Source organism: Mesoplodon densirostris, chromosome 9, assembly GCF_025265405.1.
Source record: "Mesoplodon densirostris isolate mMesDen1 chromosome 9, mMesDen1 primary haplotype, whole genome shotgun sequence".
NCBI classification, from domain to species: domain Eukaryota; kingdom Metazoa; phylum Chordata; class Mammalia; order Artiodactyla; family Ziphiidae; genus Mesoplodon; species Mesoplodon densirostris.
The window spans coordinates 15,375,799-15,395,944 of record NC_082669.1 but is presented as its reverse complement, the minus strand read 5'-3'; the positions used below and the strand labels follow the sequence as shown (position 1 = coordinate 15,395,944).

General features: G+C 42.9%; 1 protein-coding gene across 2 annotated transcripts in view; it reads left to right on the top strand.

Annotated features, from left to right (window-relative positions):
* The first annotated feature begins 1,841 nt into the window (after window positions 1-1,841).
* SLC26A5 (solute carrier family 26 member 5) overlaps window positions 1,842-20,146 on the top strand; it is a 37,694-nt gene continuing 19,389 nt past the window's right edge. For both annotated transcript variants that reach the window (XM_060107594.1, XM_060107593.1), the window contains exons 1-8: window positions 1,842-1,993; window positions 3,765-3,904; window positions 7,451-7,561; window positions 8,641-8,807; window positions 9,354-9,518; window positions 11,445-11,597; window positions 14,528-14,610; window positions 19,190-19,337. In XM_060107594.1, coding sequence (XP_059963577.1) covers window positions 1,842-1,993; window positions 3,765-3,904; window positions 7,451-7,561; window positions 8,641-8,807; window positions 9,354-9,518; window positions 11,445-11,597; window positions 14,528-14,610; window positions 19,190-19,337 — 1,119 coding nt within the window. The remainder of the gene's footprint in view (window positions 1,994-3,764; window positions 3,905-7,450; window positions 7,562-8,640; window positions 8,808-9,353; window positions 9,519-11,444; window positions 11,598-14,527; window positions 14,611-19,189; window positions 19,338-20,146) is intronic.

Below are 20,146 nucleotides of genomic sequence, written 5' to 3'. Positions count from 1 at the left end.
CGTCCTGATACCTAGTTGCATTTGCTGCTAGAATTCCCTTTTATTCTAGACTTTTAAATTTTCAGCCTCCTTGGACTTAGGCATTTATTTTGCGTTATGTTTCCTGGTTGAAAACACGAACGTGATTTCAATGTGAATGTTAAGCTTTCACCATAAGGGAATTGGATTGACCAGCATCAATAATCCCCTGCCTTCTCTCAGTCACCACACAGGCCCCTAATCATTAACCCACGCTAACCCCCAACTCCTCTGCCTTTAACTTCCTTCAGTTAGGGCTGATGGCTTTAGTTGTTGTTGTGCACTTAATTTTTCTTATAAAATATATCATTCAAATTTACAGACAGAGTCGTGTATGAAACACCAGTTGACTTACCACATGACTTAGTCAAATCTTAACATTTTGCTCTTTTTGTGCCAGTTCTTTTTCTACAAACTGAACACTGCAGATTCGGTTAGTTGAAGCTCCCGATCTCTTCTGAGTCTCGTTCCCCTTCTCCCCAGAGGTAACACCATCCTGGTCTTAGTGTTTATCATTGACATGCATGCTTTTATACATTCGCTACATATATGTATGTACACAAACAACCTACATTATTGCTTGGTGAGGTTTTTAAACTTTGTTTAAATAATTGCATCCTTGAAGGACCCACCTGTGCCTTGCATTTTTATTGAAAATTAAGTTTTTGAGATTTATTGATGATGACATACAGATTTAGTTCATTTTTTTTAATTACTGCATAGCGTTCAATTTATTTATTTATTTATTTATTTTCTTTTTTTTGCGGTATGCGGGCCTCTCACTGCTGTGGCCTCTCCCGCTGCGGAGCACAGGCTCCGGACGCGCAGGCCCAGCGGCCATGGCCCACGGGCCCAGCCGCTCCACGGCATATGGGATCCTCCCAGACCGGGGCACGAACCCGCATCCCCTGCATCGGCAGGCGGACTCTCAACCACTGCGCCACCAGGGAGGCCCGCGTTCAATTTATGACTATACAAAAATTTATGTCTTATTGCATATAGGTAGACATTTGGGTTTTTTCCAACTTTTCACTGTCATAAAGCTGCAATTAACATCCTTGTACACATTCCCACGTGCAGAAACATACTGGGTTTTTATTCCTTAATCATTTCTTTTACTCATATGAGTAGTATTCATTATGTAGATAGGTAGGTAGGTAGATAGATAGATAGACAGATATAAATATAGATATATCAGTCATCCTAATAGTCTTATACATGACAACACAATAAACTTCAAAATGATTATAACATTGCACTGATGTTTTCAACTTGTAGCTCTTGTGGAGACAAGCCTCAGCTCTGAACCCTAGAATAATTTAAGGAGTAACCAAATGTGAATACAGATTTGGAAAGGAGGCTAATGTACCTTCAAGAAACTTAGGGTCAATTTAAGCACTGATCCTGCTCCTTTTTCTTTTTCTTTGATGTGTAAATGGTTAGAGTCAGCCTGATTCCCTGTTCCCTTAATATTGACTTGGAGTCAACTTGCTGCAGTATTTAGCCACTGAAGTTAACACGATCCTTTGTTTAAAGTATGCACACTACCCCCTTGTTGCCCTGGGAGAGACAACATGTTTTTTACTGACTTTGCTTTCCTTTCATTTATTAGTGCCTACTCTGTCCAGATCACTAGGTTAGGTGCTCTGGGTGTCCAAAGATGAAGAGGTCCTTAGAATAACTTGCAATCATACCACCAAGAAGAGATGCATCGGAACAGTCATCAGTAGGATTTTGGCATCTGACATAGAGTTTTATTTTCTCCCTTAGTGAAACTCAGGAAATGCTCGTCTCCTGCTATTGATGAATAATTTCAGAGTACTATGGATCATGTTGAAGAAACTGAAATCCTTGCAGCAACCCAGCGGTACTATGTGGAAAGACCTATCTTTAGTCATCCGGTCCTCCAGGAAAGACTGCACAAGAAGGACAAGATTCCGGACTCCATCGGGGATAAGCTGAAACAGGCATTCACGTATGTTGTTTCAACCTATTTCCTTTAATCTGCCATTCAGTTATGAGAGAAGCAAGGTCAAATGTATAAAGAGAATCTGGCAATGTGGAGGAAAAAACAAATGGTGAGCCCTCGTGATTTGCAGAGCTGTCCATACAGTTCATTCAGTGGTAGATATTTGACAGAACACAAGCTTCATTACATATTTCACCATATTTATTAAATTCCTTCTATGCTTTATGTCTGTATAAAGGTTTATATAAACAACCCACTTTCCAATTCTCCACCCACCTACATAATATCCACCTCTTCCATTTGTCTCTCAGGAATGTTCCAACCCCTCTTTTTCCCACTTGACTTCTACTCCATGTGGCAACACCCTGAATCTATGCATTTAAGTCCCCAACCTAAGCTATCAAGGACACTCAGTGTCTTAGGACACTTACCATTCCCAGGCCAGCAACATGGCTGTGTAATACATATGTGCCTGACATGTGTACCTGATTGCACACCTGATTTTGCAAACCATCTGATTGCTGCCTTCTGAACCCTTGAGACCACAGTTTCTGTGCTGGTTCATATAAGCTTCACAGTGACCCTGTGCTCTAGGTGTGACATCACGAGAGGTTGAAGGTATATGCACTAGAGTCAGACTGTCTGAGTTTTGATCCTAGTCCCAACTGCCCACCAGCTGTGCACTTGAGTTTCCTGCTTTGTAAAATGGGAATAGTAATTAGTGCTTACATCATCGAGTTCCTGGGGTTAAAACCTATTAATATATGCAAAGTGCAAGGCACATGGCAAGCACTATATAAATGCAGCTGTTATTAATATCTCAATTTTCTAAACCAGGAGACTGCTATGAAATCTGGTTTCTTTCACTCAAATTTATTGCTCTTGCCATAGTTGCCTGACATTTTGCTTCCCGTATCTTCCTGCGTCTAATTACCAGATACTCTTAACCACTAAAGGCACTGTATAAAATACCATGCATACTGCAGTAATGCATTATCCTTTTAAATGGAATAAGTTGCTTCCTCATCACCAGGAGGACTTGAGGCTGTCATAGCGGCGATGGAACTCATCTGTCCATACTCTTACTCACTGATGTCTTTGATTATAGGCATAGACTGGCAAAAGGACTGGCTGAGGTCCAGAATATAGTCTGTATCAAAGTTAATTAAACCATCCAGGGATTAAATGCAAAGCCTTGGTTTTTTCAGCATGGTGTTCACCTAACCAAGACAACCAGACATAGACTTAGCTACAGTGCTCCCGTGACAAATGGTGTTTTGAGTTTACCTAATCAGAGACCCTAAAGCACTGAACACATATTCATAAAGCTCATAATACCTGTGTGAAGTTCCTTCATTTTATAAGGAAAGGGAAAACTAAGGGGGTAGATGCTGGTCATTGGTTCCACATCCAAAAGTTAACTCAATCAGTAAATAATTCCCCTACTTCACTTTACGCCAACACAGGAAGCACATTAAGGGTTCCACCTGTTGAAATAATAGCTTCTGGGATATCTCAACTATTTTGAAGCTAATTTTTTTTTTCATGGCTGGTTGTAGAGCATTAGAGTGGAGCCAATTCAGATGTTCCTATTTTTAAAAAATAATAATAACAATAAGCCGGTCTTCTTGTCTCTGACCTCTGCAGGGTAGAAGGGTCATCCTCGGCCCCAGTTTTGAGTTCTTCCTTAACTGCTCCAGGATATGAGAAAGAGAAAAGGCCTTGGTGTGAATTCTACAGAAATGGTCCTCATTTTATCTATCTCTTTGTCCTCCAGATGTACTCCTAAGAAAATACGAAATATCATTTACATGTTCCTCCCCATAACCAAGTGGTTGCCTGCATACAGATTCAAGGAGTATGTGTTGGGTGACTTAGTCTCGGGCATAAGCACAGGTGTGCTGCAGCTCCCTCAAGGTCAGTCGAATATCTTTCTTCCTTTCCGTCCTTTGCTACCATCTCCTCAAACCGTTGCTTGACCATTTTTCTGTTTAATTTCATCGGGATTGGAAATTCATAGTTTTTATCATTATCGTTCTAGTAAACCTTCACCTGTTTAAAGGAATTCTCCAGAAATAACCCTTTTAGATAACCTTTTCAAAGCCCCGGAGATATTAGCTGTAGAATGTGGTAATACTGTTTTACAGACCAGCACCTTTAGGAGCCGGCTGGGCCTGGCCTTTCTCTCGCTAAGTTAATCAGTCGTTCCGTGAGCATGTTGTTGAGGTTGTCCTTTTTTGTTGTTTTTTAAGTTTTATTGAAGTATAGTTGATTTACAGTGTTCTGTTTCATTCAGGGGTTGTCCTTGTTCAGGTTCTTGACTTATAAGTCCATATTCTTCTTACAAGGGGCCATGATATACTGAATTCTTGTGCCTTTGTGTGATTTTATATGTGATATAAGTACTTAAGAAAACACTCATTGATTATTCATCTGTTCACACACATTTATCAAGTATCTGCCTGGCCGTACCCATCTTCAGGGAACTAACTATCCAATCAGGGAGAGGAACACGAAGCACATAACAGCAGGCATCAGTTTTTAATCGCAAATGATGGTAAACACTGAAGGAAGATACAGGGCGTTCTGACGTGGTGACACTAGGGGGACCTAATTTAAGCAGGTAAGTCACAAAAACCCCTTTAGGAAGGTGACATTGAAGTGAGACCTGGAGGACGAGTAGCAGGGAGGTAAAGAATGCAAAGAAGTGCACTTCAGGACGAAGTGATGGCATGTGTGAAGGCACTTAGCAGGAAGAGAATCGGGTGTTTGGAGAATTATGAGAGAGGCAGGGTGCTAGGAGTGTGGGGAGTGAGGGGCTGGTGGCCGGCAAGGCGAGCAGTGGCAGGTGTGCACAGCCTTGACGGGCCCCTTTGGATTTCGTTCTGAGCGCAATGAAAGCTGTCAGCGTGCTTTTTTCAGTTGGGTATTTCTAGTAAGAGACCACTGAGACTGTCGTGTGGGGAATGGACTTGGCTGGCGAGAGGTCCCCAGGATGAATGTAGGGAGACCAATTAGAGGTGACAGTGACTCAGTGTGGCCAAAAGGTGATAATGGCTTGAACAGCCTCTAGGTAAGCTGGCAGAAAATCTATTCCCTTCTCCAGTTGCCCCAAAACTAATTACTGAACAATCAATTTGTAAAAAAAAAAAAAAAAAAAAAAAAATTATTTTCCCCAGTGATCAGTTAGCTGAGTTTTTAATTTTCCAAGTGACTGAGTTATCAAATCTATTAAATCTGTTAAACAAAATCCTTAAATCAGGTTTAGGACCATTCTCCACAACAATTTTGGCACCCACACCCCAAGGATAGAGAAAGGGATGTATTTAAAGGCAGAGGTGAGGGCAGGGGGAGGGACAGACAGAGGCCGGGCATCTGGAGTGGGAAATAGGAGCTGGACTGACATTCAGTGAAGTCGGACTGACAGAGCCACTGGAAGTGGCTGCAGTGAACGCAGGTAAACGGATACGGCAAAGAAATCCTCAGAATTTAGCCTAGTTGGGTTTTCACTGACGTGCCATTCCACAAAGTTTTTTGGACCTGTAGACATTATGTAAACATCTACCCGTTGAACTGTGAGCTCACAAAGGCTCTTCCTTGCCCTGTTCAGCTCCAAAGAGCCTGCAAGAACTTACAGCACAAGGCAGATGGTCACCTGTCCCCAGAGAAAAGAGCTATAGTGACAAAGAATATTCTCAGAATTGAAATACGTGAGTTTTCAGACTGAGAGCAGCCATCAGGTACCCATCAGAATTAATGAAAAATTAACTTAAAACAAGACACACCATTGTAAAATATCAGAATACCAGGAATAAATAGAAAATCCCAAAACTCTGTAGAAAGGAAAAAAAAGTCACATAACCTAGAGGAATCTGAAAAAATAGGCATTACAGAAGGTCAACAGTTTATATCTACAACGATAAACCAAGAAGTAACAATGTGAACAGGTTATGTAGAGCGGGTTTCTCAGCCCGTACCATGTACATTGGTGGTGGTGGGGGCATCCTGTGCATTGCAGGATGGGTAGCAGCATCCCTGGCTTCTACCCACCAGATGCAGCAGCAGCCCCACTCCCAGGCTCGGTAATAAAGAATGTCTCCAGACACTGCCAGATGTCCCCTGGGGGTGGGCAGAATCCTCTGATGTAGGAAGTGCTGATTTAGAAAAACGGAGGTAAATGGTAGAAAAACAGCTGAAAGAGTTAGAAGTGAGTGCTTCTGGGGAGTGGAACCTAGAGTAAGGCAGAAGAGTGCTGGCTTTTCCTCCCAGCCTCCCTAGTACTGCTTGGCTTTTTATACTATGGACATGCGTTTCTTTGCTAGAATTAAGAAAAAAATTTTAATGCAACATTAAAGTTACCATATTATTACATATGAAATAGGGATGCTTTCCCAACTCTTCTTTTGCTAAAATGTTCTTATCCACAACATGACAATGCATTACATGAACTTTCTAGTTATTCCAGATACTTGGTGAGGCCCCAAAGCTGAGAACAATGGGTGTTTATTGCTTACACGCTCTAAAGAGGGATTCCAGGCCATCCATGCAAAACGATGAGTGAATCGTTTATAGTGCATCAGTCCAACAGGATGTAAGGGGACAAGAAGACTGATATTAGATTTGGAAAGAGAATTTTTGAGAGAAAGGTGAAAAGCCCTATGCATTTCCCCTCCACCTAAAGTTAAGGAAGGAAGGAAGGACTGCAAGAGAATCACTTGGTGCACTGGACGTGTGTCCCCTGGAGTTTGTGGGCACTATTGCCTAATTCTTGCAAGAAAAATAAATCTACAGGTGAAAGGGTGTGAACTGCCTATGACGGCAAAATGAAGAGGACCCTTCCTGTGGGCATGGCCTGCACTTGCACAGTTTCCTGGGGTAAAGCATCAGATAACTGGGCGCCCTGGGAGGTAACCAGGCTTGGCTCATTTGAAAGGTACCTGCCCAAGAAGTCTGCCTACAGGATGAGCAGCTGCCAGCAGAAAGAACCTGGAGGAGGTGTAAGAACTGGAAACTGTAAGGGGCCTAGGTCGGTGGGGGGGTGGCATTACATTGGCCAGGGAATAGTACAATGAGAGTTCCTCACTGAAAACGGGTCTCCAGAGAACCCTGAAAACACCCCATTGGAGAAACAGCTGGCATTTGGGCATCAACATCAGATTACAACTGCACCAGTCAAGTGAGACTTCCTGCCGTTATGTAATTTGGGAAAGAATAAAGCAGAAAAAAAATCCACCCCTGGCAAAGAGGAGATAACAAGGAAAACTGTCTCAGCCTGGACTCTCTGAACACAAATATAGGATTCCATGTAAGAGTGGGATGGAAGGATGGGCATGTTCAAACACATCTGCTTAAATTAACATGATTTTCACTTGTTCATCATAGATAAAGAACCAAGAGAAAAACACACATAGCCCTCTGTTTTCTAATGAGCTCCCCATTTCTGTTTGGTTTTTAATCCCACAGGTTTAGCCTTCGCAATGTTGGCAGCTGTACCTCCGGTGTTTGGCCTGTACTCTTCATTTTACCCCGTTATCATGTATTGTTTTTTTGGAACCTCCAGACACATATCCATAGGTAAACCTTATAGTTGATATTTTAGCACCTTTCCTTTTGGATTTCCAAGCTTTGCAGTGTGCCAAAGAAACAGCATGTTTGTTATTAGGACATCTGTTTAGTAACAACTTTAGTTACTGTATACCCAATAGGTGCTTTTAAAGAATACACTCCCCCTCAAGATTTCTAGAACTAACAGCTTTCTTAAAATCTGGGCATAATAGAAAAAGACAATTTTCTTGTGTAAAAAGAGCAATTGTTGAAATCAGTGCTTGAGTTCATAATACAATTTGCCTGCATCTGTTTATTTTTCCTCTGTTTTATTAGTGATACTGCAAGTTCCTAATTACTAGGCATATAATGCATTTTCATCTTATTTTAGGCACTGCATTGTACTTGGTTTCTCTTTAGTGTATTCAGGATCAGATTTATATGGATTTCATAATAGTGTTGATGCTGCCTGAGGCTGCCACCAGCCAGCACACACAAGGTCTCAGCTGTCCGTTGCTGGGTAACACATACCCCCCAAAGTTTAGCAGCTAAAAACAACCACCATGTGATTATCTCTCACAGTTCCTGTGGGTCAGGATTTGGGAAGGGCTCATCTGGGCAGTTTAGGCTCAGCATCTCTCAAGTAGTTAAGGGTCAGGCGGGAGCTAGAGCCAGAGCAGCTACAGGAAGGCTGGACTCCCCCCTCCGTCTCTTCTTACCTCCCGCCCTCACCCTCTCTCCACGTGGTCCTGACCTGGGCTTTCTTGCTTGTCGGGCTGCATCACAAGCGAGCAGTACAGCTCTCAGGTGGAAACCGCATCACCTTTTGTTACCTGGCCTCAGCAGTCACGCAGTATCACTTCTGCTGCATTCTTTTGATTACTAGCATGTCACAAGTCCACCTAGATTCAAGGAGAGAGGACTTAGACCACCTCTTCATGGGGAAATGTCGGGGTTCTAGAAGAGTGTGTGGGATGGAAGATTTTGTCACAGTGCAGTGTTATTTCAAGGAGGATTTATTGACCTCACCTGTGTCTCCTGGGGTGCTGGAAACAACCACATCAGACACACTGAACATAATTTCCCTGATTAATGCTTCCTTATTTCAGGTCCGTTTGCAGTTATTAGCCTGATGATAGGCGGCGTGGCTGTTCGATTAGTACCAGATGATATAGTCATTCCAGGAGGAGTAAACGCAACCAACGGTACGGAGGCCAGAGATGCTTTGAGAGTGAAAGTCGCCATGTCTGTGACCTTACTTACAGGAATCATTCAGGTAAGACTCACAGATGTGGAAATGGGCTCTCATTTGCTCATTTAATAAATATCTGTTGAGCACACTTGGCTGGTCTACATGGTGGACAGGGTCAGCCAGCAAAACTCCAGAGCCCAGGGTTCATAGCTCAGGAACGCCAGTCCCACTGCATGCCTTACTTAAATTGATACTGAATAGGAACTAGCTAGCTTCAGTTAGATACTTTAGAGATTCCAAAAGCAAGACTAGCTTGAAGCGGGATGGGTTAGTAATGGGAAGAGGGCCTGGAGGGAACAGGAAGTGACATGACTAAGCCTACCCCCACTTCTGAGGGACAGAGAGAGTACGGGGGTGCCCACTGCTCCGTGGGGCTCCAGGCCCTTCCACACCTTCCATTGTTTTCTGCATAACCAGTGATTGATTTATTAGCTACTTACTTGCTGCAGGTGCAAGTTTGTAGTGTTAGAAAGTGGTCCAGAAAGAACTTTTTAATGTTTTCTGTTGGTTTTAACTTCCTGACCTATCATGTGATTTATTTGTTTCTTTGTCATTAAAAAAAAAAAAAAGTTTTGCCTAGGTGTCTGTAGGTTCGGATTTGTGGCCATATATCTCACGGAGCCCCTGGTCCGTGGGTTTACCACTGCGGCAGCTGTGCATGTCTTCACCTCCATGTTAAAATACCTGTTTGGAGTTAAAACAAAGCGGTACAGTGGGATCTTTTCAGTGGTGTATGTAAGTAAGCAACTTCCCAACTTACTGGTACTTGTTTTCCCTTCTTTATTTTTCCCCATTCTCTTCTGTATCTCTTTTACCTTCAAGGCTCACTTTTCTTATTTCCAAGAATTTCAATAAAATGGAGAAGATTTAGTTATTCTAAGGCTTTTCTGAGAAGAATACTACAAGGAAAATTAAACCTTAAAGTCTCATTTCTTTAATATATGATACTATCTACCTCACAAGGAATTTTTTGGTTAGGTCTTTTTAAAATATTTATTTATTTATTCGGCTGTGCTGGGTCTTAGTTGCGGCATGCGGATCTAGTTCCCCGACCAGGGATCCAACCCAGGCCCCCTGCATTGGGAGCGTGGCGTCTTAACCACTGGACCACCAGGGAAGTCCCTGGTTAGGTCTCTATTTGGTTATTTCACCTTGACTCTAGTTAGCTAAGGAAACAGCTTTTTTCTTAAGACCAAATTAGATTATCTTTGGGAACTAACAAATAATTTAAAGTCATTATGGGATAATAGATCTCTCTCAAGAACTGCTTACTCAAGCAGGCAAAAAAATAAGTCTGTAAAGGATTTAACTATCACAATTAACCAGTTTAATAAAGTATACATAGATCCTTCTACCCAACTCAGAGAAAATATAAATTATTTGCAAGCACGTAGGTAACAGTGGTAATAACTGATCACGTTGAGAGCGGTCATGTAAAACTGATCACAAATTCTAAAAATGCAGTGTTGTTTCACATGGTGCAGTAAGTTAGCAATCAATAACTAAATATAGCTTTAAACCCCCCATACATTTGGAAACCAAAAACATATTTTTAAATAACCCGTGGATAAAGAGGAAGTTACGAAATAATTAAAACCAAATGACAGTGTAAGTACTACATACCAGAACTGAGATGCTGCTAAAGCTATCCTTGGAATGAGAGATCTATAGCCTTTGGAGGTATTGATGTGTCAGACACTGTGTTAGGCAGAGCAGTGAGTTTACAGTCCAATGGGAAGACAAGTAGTCAACTGCTAATCACATAAATATGTAATTAAGTACAAATTGTGTTAAGTGCTATGAAGAAAAAATCAGGCTGCTCTGAAAGTTGAATAGGGAGACGTTTAGATTAGGTGTCTAGGAAAGTCGCTTTGAGGAAGCAACAGTTAAATTGAGTCCTTCAATGATTAGAATGGAGTCCAACTGTGGGAGCATTCCCTAAATTACTAAATTCTTTGTTTCCCGTAATAGCTGGTAACATGCTTCTTACTCTGAGGTTTCTCAAAATGCCTTGCCACAAAGGAAATAGAACAGACAAGTATACTAGAGAATGCTCCTAGGCATTGATTGGAAAAGTGTGTAGCCTGGGCTCGGTGGTAACCTACTTTCCCAGGGTCCAGATAAGTACTGACTGCATTTGGGGTGCTGAGACTGCAGCCTTAGGAGAAAAGTAAGCGGCTTTCTTCTCTAACTTTCCTGGGCTTCTTTCCAAGCTTCAGCCACTCTCGTCCCTTCAAAGCTCACCTGATTCGTCTTTCATCTGCTAACAGTGATTTCTCTCCCTCTTTCAGCTCCTAAAAGCTTTTGTATGTATTTACCTTTGGATTTTTTTGCTGATATTACCCCTAATCCTTTCCTAATGCTCAGGACTCAGCTTCAGGGTTACTTTTCTGAATTTTACAATTCTACATTGAGATGTTAGCGTAGCAAAGAACACTGTAATATAAGATTGTCAGGTAAGGATTACAACTACCAAGTTGTATGACTGGGTAAAAATGACTCCTAATTGGTGAAAGCTGCAGAGAGAGAGACTTCAGCCTGAGAACCTTTAGCTAGAAATGTCCACTAACGGGCTGGCTGGTGTGAATTAGAGCACTAGACTGTCTCTGTCTCTTCAGGGGCTCTTGCTTGATGTAACATCCGGCGTTCACTGTGTTGCAGAGTACAGTTGCTGTGTTGCAGAATGTTAAAAACCTCAACGTGTGTTCCCTAGGCGTTGGGCTGATGGTCTTTGGTTTGCTGCTGGGTGGCAAGGAGTTTAATGAGAGATTTAAAGAGAAATTGCCAGCGCCCATCCCTTTAGAGTTCTTTGCGGTAAGTCAACTTCCAGCAGCATACACCTACCTATTTCTGTGCGGGGTTTAGAAGTGGACCCGGAGGAGGAAATTCAACCTCTTTTCTCTCACTTCTTCCAAGAGAAGGTTGGAATTTGTCAAGGGGAACTTTTACAAATACACTGACAAAATAAGAAAAGCATTAAAGCAGAGTCATGGATCGTTTTTAAAATATAGCTGAAGTCTGTCCATAAAAATGTGAATGTAAATTATCTTTGAATGACATTATGGAGATTTTTCTTTTTCAAAGTTTTTATTGTCTTAATTGTTTTATAATGAACATATAAACTTTAATAACCTGAAAAAATTAAGCTGTTTCCATTCTGAAAAGAGCAAATGACAAAGGTTCCCAAACTTTCTTGGTTCCTGGCACTCCTAGGCCAAAAGAAATACCTAACTAATAGTTCCATTTACTAAGTAGTAGGGTCCAAACAACTTCATACGTATTTATGTTTAACAACTTAAGAACTGTTTGTAAAAATAATGCACATAAATTGAAATAAAATATATTTTACGACATTCTTAAATCACCACAGTAATTTATTAATGAATGCGTATGGCTGCTGGTGGGCACTTCACAATCCCTCAAACCTGGGAATCAGATGGACCCCACTACCATCATTTCCTGTTCACTTTGATTTTTGCATGGTACCTGCTTTTTTATCACAGTGACCACTGAATGCCCAGCTTTGCAAACATGTGGTGTGACTGAAAGGAATGTAGTAGGAACTAATATCGAAACTGTGAACTACCTCAAACTAGAAGTTTGCATGGTGTCTGACAGGTGTCACTGTTTTCCTTCAAAGTCATGTCCCACAGTGTCCTGGTGAGTTCTCCTTCGGAGCCTGGAGCACTTTGGTGTATAGTTTTGTTGTTGTTGTTTTTTGTTTTTTTAACATCTTTATTGGAGGATAATTGCTTTACAATGGTGTGTTAGTTTCTGCTTTATAACAAAGTGAATCAGTTATACCTATACATATGTTCCCATATCTCTTCCCTCTTGCGTCTGGTGTATAGTTTGGGAGCCACAAGGAGAAGAAATAAAAAGTATAGGTGTCTGATCCAAATCTAGCAAAAAGTTCCAGCCACAAAAACCACTGGCTCGTATAGCTCACAAAGAAGCCAGGCCCTTTGACCCTTTTCCTTGCTTTCGTCTTGTCTATACCTGAATAGGACTGTCTCTCACTGTTTTAAGACCTGTTCTCTCATTGGGGCTGGGCCCAGAGTTCCTGTTTCCTCTTGGACAACAGCAAGAGGTTCTCAGCTCCTTCGCATGGCAGTGGAGAAAGGCATGCCCTAATCATGAAGTAAATGATGAAGACTGACTTTCCTGGCTTCAGATCCTACTTTTGTCCACTTTGCAGATTCCCTTTAAAGTTTCCTTCATGTTTTCCAGGGCAATGGTTCTCCAGAATTCTATCATTATAATTATGGTTGAACCTGTTTTTTGTTTTTTTGGGGTTTTTTTGTTTTGTTTTGTTTTGTTTTGTTTTTGCGTTACGCGGGCCTCTCACCGCTGTGGCCTCTCCCGTTGCAGAGCACAGGCTCCGGATGCACAGGCCCAGCAGCCATGGCTCACGGGCCCAGCCGCTCCGTGGCATGTGGGATCTTCCCGGCCCGGGGCACGAACGCGTGTCCCCTGCATCGGCAGGCGGACTCTCAACTACTGCGCCACCAGGGAAGCCCTTGGGTTTTTTTTTAACGTCTTATCTGTATGCTCCTCAGAGCAAGGGAGAGGGAAGCCATACTGGAAGATTTGGGACAGAATCTTCATGACTCTCTTTAAACATACAGTTCCTTTCTTATCATAAAATTGTTTGGGGTTCTGCATTCTGTTTCACAATGCATCTGTTTGTGTTGGTAGGAAAGCTTTGGTTTCAATTTATTTATCGCTGCATAAAGTTGGTGCTCCAGGAACTTGAGTCATGTGTGTCCTGTGGATTTGAATTTTCTGGGCACTCCCCCAGTTTGCGACGCACAACAGATGCAATTAAGGGTGACAGACATTGAAACCAACAAAGAAGGGGCATTTCATCGTGGCGGCCAGAAGCAGCCACGCCCTCGGTCTCTCGGGCCGCTGTGTCTGATAATGAGCCCACCTTCTTCTTGGTTCCCTGCAGCAGCCCCCTCTGGCAGGGGCCTGGCTCCCGTCCCTGGCCAGCCGTATGCCTTCCCTCCTGGCTAAGCCACTCCGAAAGTTCCACAAGCAGTGGTTCTTTGGGATGAAGAAAGTCGCTGTCTCTCCTGTTATTTTTCCTCTCCTTGTAGCTCACTAGGGCTTGTACTTTACACACAGACTGAATCTGTGCCCCGACAATCCAGGCAACCTTCCGTACAAGGACACTCTGTGATGGGCGGTTTCACCCTGACCCTGACTCGGCAACAGACATGGGAGAAGATAGCCATGGGGTGCTGGTGGAGGCCTCTAACCACCTTGGTGCTGCTGTCCTGGAAGCAAGAGTCCATAGGAAGACTGTGCAGTAGATCCAAACCTACATGCTATAGTGATACCCTGTCACTGTGCCGCCCTCCCAGCACACATCTCAGGTCCTTTATTTGTGCTACCTTGGCTGGAGCCTCATTCTACCTGCCCCAAAGGCAAAGCCAACTCCTGAAAGGTTTTACGGCTTCTGTGTTTGTAGCCAACTAGCCAGATGCCTCAGGGTGGAACAGAACAAAGTAAAGAGAAAAGAATTCCAGGCCACAAGGAGACTGTAGCGTCCATTTTAATTTTGCGGAGAAGGGTCATTAGGAGAAGTTAGAATTGCTGGAAGCTAACTATAATTCTTCTTTTAAAAAACCGAGAAAGTGAGGATAGATTTGGCTTGGCTAACAAGTTCTTTGAAGCTTATTTTTGTGGTGTTTGAATGGTCATTTCTAAAGGTACGTTTGGTTTTGTGTCTGTTTCAGGTGGTTATGGGAACTGGCATTTCAGCTGGGTTTAACCTGCATGAATCGTACAATGTGGATGTCGTTGGGACACTTCCTCTGGGGTAGGAAAATAGTTTCAAGTAACCGTGTGACTTGAGTAATCAAGGGATCTATTATTGCTTCTAACTCCTGCTTTAGTATTGCAATGAACAATCTTTTTTTTTTTCCCTACATATCAAATAGCTGAGGGTTTGGGGGTTTTGAGTTTGGTTTTTTTGGCTCTGTGTGTGTGGGGGGGGGTTGGTTTATTGTGGTTAAAAAAAAATAACATGAAACTTAACCATTTTAACCATTCATAAGTGTACAGTCCAGTAGTGTTAAGTATATTCACACTGTTGTGAAACAGATCTCCAGAACTTTTTCATCTTGCAAATCTGAAACTATACCGTTAAACAATAACTCTCCATTCTCCTTTCCCTCCAGCCCCTACTTTCTATCTCTATGAATCCGATTACTCTAGTACTCGTGAGTGGAATCATACACTACTTGCCTTCTTTGTGACTGGCTTATTTCATTTAGCATAATACCAAGGTTCATCCATGTTGTAGCATGTGACAGGATTTCCTTCCTCTTTAAAGCAGAATAAAATTCCACCTTATGTATATACCACATTTTGTTTTTGCATTCATCTGTTGATGGACATGTGGGTTGCTTCCACCTCTTAGCTATTGTGAATAATCCTGCTATGAGCATGGGTGTGCAAGTGTCTTTTCAAGACCCTGCTTTCAGTTCTTTTGGATATACATATAGAAGTGGGATTGCTGGATCATATGATAGTCTGCTTTAACTTTTTGAGGAACCTCCATAACGTTTTCCAAAGTGGTGGCACCATTTTACAGTCCTACCAACTATGGCATGTGGTTTTTCGTTTTGTTCTGTTTCCTGTTTAGCAGTTATCGGTTTTTTAGATCTCTTCCTGGGTAGCTTTGGAGCTAAAAGCAAAACGACCTAAATCTAGCCTGCCACTTAGTAGCTTTGTGACCTTGGGCAAGTCACTTATCCTCTCAAAGCCTCAGTTTCCTCCCCTGCTAGGTAAGCATGGTAATGAATGACTATCTCAAGAGCGGTTGTGAGAGTTACAGGAGACAATGTGTCTGAAGCGGCCAGTGTAGCATTTGGCATGCACAGTGCACGTTCAAGACATGTTCCTTGAAAGTTCTGTGGCTCATCATTTCAACCAGGTTTCTAGTTGTAAATCATATATTACTTCTTTGCTTCCTCTGTTTTTCTTTCACCAAAGTCTACATTTTGAAAATGTTACTATTACTTGTATATTTGAAGGAGTGAGCGTGACTGCGAGCCTCTCCTGGTCTCCCCCTGCCCCTCTCTGACCCTCTGGCTGTCTCTGTGCCTCTCTGCGTGTCTCTGTCTTTCTGTCCCTCGTACTGTCTCTTTCTTGCCACTCTGTTCTCTCTTTCCAAAAGAAGAGTCAGACATTTGCCCAGATGCTGGACGTTGACAGGACCCAGTATATTCCATCAGGCCTTGCCCCTGGAACCACCTAAGAATCTCCAGGGAAGCACAGGCAGCAGGAGTTGCTCCTTAAGCCAAAGTTCAGAAGCCTGCATTCAACTTCAGCGAACTGCTGTCAGAAACGTGTTACTTATGACTCAGTGTAAAGGTGTAACACAGGGATAACCCTTGTTTTTCTATTTGCACTTTTTTAAGTACTGTTATACCCGCCATGTCCGTTGATGCTCACAGTTACACTGTTGATATATGTTATCATCATTTAACAGAGAAGAAAGTTCATTTATTCCCATTTATTCAGCATATGTTTATTGAGTGCCTATTATGTGCCAGGGACACAGCAGTTAAAAACGAAAGTGAACATGCAAGCAAAAAAACCTTTGGTCTCATGGAACTTATATTCTACTAGGAGAGATAGACAATACATCGATAGTGAGACATGCTACAAAGACAAGGGCAGCCAGGTAAGAGATAGGCGGGGCTGGCGTTGCTGTTTTAGGTAGGGTATCAAGGAAGGCGACATTTGAGAGACACGAGTGCAGTTTGGTATGTCCCAGCCTGGACCCAGAACTCAATCTTCTGATACCCAGTTGTGTGATCTTTCCACTACCTCACACCTGGCTCACTGACGTAATTCGTCATGTGATAAACATGTGTCTTTGGATCCAGTAGATAACCCTATTCAGTAACTAATCACAAATAATCTCCATGTGAATTCTCACACTTAGATTTCTCCTTTTAAAAATTCACATTCCACCACCATTCCTACCTAATACCTTCCTTTCCCTATTGCATCATACCCAAATATGTTGCTTTCCCTCTATGTGTGAGAGCTAAACTTTTTTTTAAATAAATTTATTTATTTTATTTATTTATTTTTGGCTGTGTTGGGTCTTCCTTGCTGCACACAGGCTTTCTCTAGTTGGCGGCGAGCGGGGACTGCTCTGCATTGCAGTGCACGGGCTACTCGTTGCAGTGGCTTCTCTTGTTGCAGAGCACGGGCTTCAGTAGTTGTGGCACGCAGGCTCTAGGAGAGCTAAACATGTTTTTAAAAACTAAGAACATTTTACCTTTTTGAAACTTGGCTTCCCAGAAACCTTATCTTTCTGGAACTTTGCCCAAAACCAGGCAGCAACCAGTCGTGCCTCCCTAACTTCCTGTCTGTAACCGTCATACTGCTTCAGTGATCTGTGAGTCCCACCGCCGAAGAACAGTGGCTGATAACAATGTCCGTTCATCTGCTCGCAGTTTGTCAGTGTAGGTGGGGCTCAGCTGAGTGGTTGTCTCCCTTGGGGTCTCTCAGGCAGCTGCAGACTCTGAAGGGGTGACCAGGGCTGGAGGATCCAAGAAGGCCTCGCTCACATGTCTGACACCTCAGCTGCAGTGGCTGGAACAGCTGAGGGCTGGCTGGCATCTTCTCTCCATACGGGTCTCCAGCAGGGTAGCCAGGTTCTTTATGTGTCAGCTCAGGGCAACAGGACCGAAAAGCAGAAGCTGCCAGGCTGCTTAGAGCACTCATACAACATCACTCCCACCACATTCTGTTGGTCAAAGCAAATCACAAGGCCAGCCCAGATTCAACCAGGGGGGAAACAGACCACATCTAGATAGGGGAGCAGCACACAGAAGTATGGGAGGAATTGGTGGTGGTTGTATTTGGAAACAAACTACCACACTTATCTACGCACACATACACACACACACCCATCCATAAATATATAATACAGTGTCCAGAAGGTGACAGCTGACTGTTAGAGATCCCATTCACGGCAATATATCACGTTCCTTGGTTTACTTCTCTTAACTCATTGCAGCATACATTCTTTTCTCATATTCTTATTCCTCAGACCCAAACCTCCTGCCAGGCCTTCTCTCCTGGTTAGTGCTTATGTAGCAAAGTGCAAGGAAAAGACAGTGAGTTCTGTAGTCAGACCCCCTGCGTCTGATTCCCTGCTCCATCTTCAGCAGATTACTTAACATCTGCAAGCATCCATTTTTTCACGTATAAATTGGGGTAAGAATGGCACCCCTCTAAAAGGATTGTTGTGAGGGCAAACGAGATGACACATATCAAGCATGTAGCACACAATCTAGGCTTAACATGTGTTAGGTTCCTTTGCTCCCTTCCCTTTCCCTTACCTCAGAACCCGAGACAGCCCCTTTGTCACTGTGATATGACACAGTACGAGAAATAGTGTGGAGAGACGTGTTCTTCGTGGTTTTTGTTGTACTTAATAGATGAGCTGTTTGACCTTGGACACGTTACTTGGCCTCACTGTGCCTCATTTTCCTCATCTGTAAAATGGGGATTATAATGGTACCTAGCTCACAGTGCTGCTGGAGATAAACACAGAACCTGGCACAAGAGGAAGCACCTAATGAATGACTGTAACAGTAATAATATTGTACATCAATTAACTGATATTATTATTTAGCCCAGTGCCCTGCATTGGAGCACGTGCCTTCAAAAACCTCTCTTGCCCCTTCCCCCATACCATTCTGGGGAACACCTGTTCTGTTCTTTTAGGACAAAGGTTCCAAACTATAAGAATGGACCACAAAAATTAGGTTCCCCATTGGGGAGCTCCAGGAGCCACACTTTTGGCCCCTCCAGATTCCTAAGATTCCCAGAGGTAACCCAAGGAGAATAATCTGCTGCTGCTCATTTCCCATGTCAGACACTCACCTAAAGGGATCCAGGGGAGAAGCAGGGTCCTGACATCAAACAGCAAGGGAGAGCACTGAGTACCTAGTGTTGCCCGGACAGCAGTAATTCTCTGATATGACAGCCCCTGTCCACCTCCCTCCTCACCTCAGTTTTTGGTTCGAATGTCTTGTGGCATCTGAGCGCTTCGCTGACCCTCTCCTCTTCCTGCTCTGAGTCTTACTTACACCTGCCATACAGGCTGCCGTGAGGTGTGAGGTTACTCCTTTTCTAAATAAAACGGCATTTGATCTCTGCTGATAACCCATTCAGGTAGAAAGCCGGCACTCTGGGGTTGGGGCCTGGAAAGAACTTGTGTGTCAAAGAGGGCCCTGCTTTTTGCCAAACAGGTACCCAGGTGTTGATCACCTCATCTGCAGATAATGCCCCCCTACAATGCTCCCCTCTAGCTGCATGGTTTTCCCGGTGGTCACAATGCCCAGGTTAAAGTCAGCTTCACCTTTCAGGCTGCTACCCCCGGCCAATCCGGACACCAGCCTCTTCCACCTTGTGTACGTGGATGCCATTGCCATAGCCATCGTTGGATTTTCAGTGACCATCTCAATGGCCAAGACCTTGGCAAATAAGCATGGCTACCAGGTTGATGGCAATCAGGTAAAAATCATTAATTTCCTGCGGATGTTTCCTGGTGGCACAATCATCTTGCTCTACTATAGGAGACAAATAAACTGGATTTCTCCATCTTGGTAGAAAAAAAAAATTACTTTGGTGATGGATGTATTTGAAGCATGTATTTATTCAACACTACAATTTTTTCGTGGTTTGTGTGCCTTAAATCATCAGAACCCTGAGGTACAGACCTACACCTACCTCACCTCATTAGTAGGTGCAATCTCCACTCTGAGGTTTACAGTTCACCATACTCCTCTAGGCGCTATCCTTATTTTTAAAGCTCACAGCCTGAGAATCTAACGTTTTTCCAGAACCATTTTTACTCCACAAGAAAGCCTTCTCTTTGTTCACTGAACTTTGAGTTCATGATTCATCACTTAAACTCCATAATACATTCTTTGCCGCCTTCTTTTATAAGATAGCTACAGATAAAGTATTTAATCTGAATACCATGAGCCATTATTTATTTCTAAGATAAATACCCAGTGTGTATTTATCTTAGAAATTCACACTGTGTATTTCTAAGAGGAGACTAGACGCTCCATATTCATACGAGACACAGTAATCCATCTAGGAAAACCGGAAGTTGCCCTGAGATCAGGACTCACTCACTGGTCCCAAGAGGACACTGGCATGGGCTCCTTGATGAGCAAGAGCCCGGGCATTTAAAAGATGCCAGTAGTCCTGTTCACCAGTAACTTTCTCTTAAACAACAAAAATATTTTGTCCATTTTGCTGCAGTTTTCTTTAAAAACAAAAGCATTATCTGTGTAGAGAGTGTGTTTGGGAAA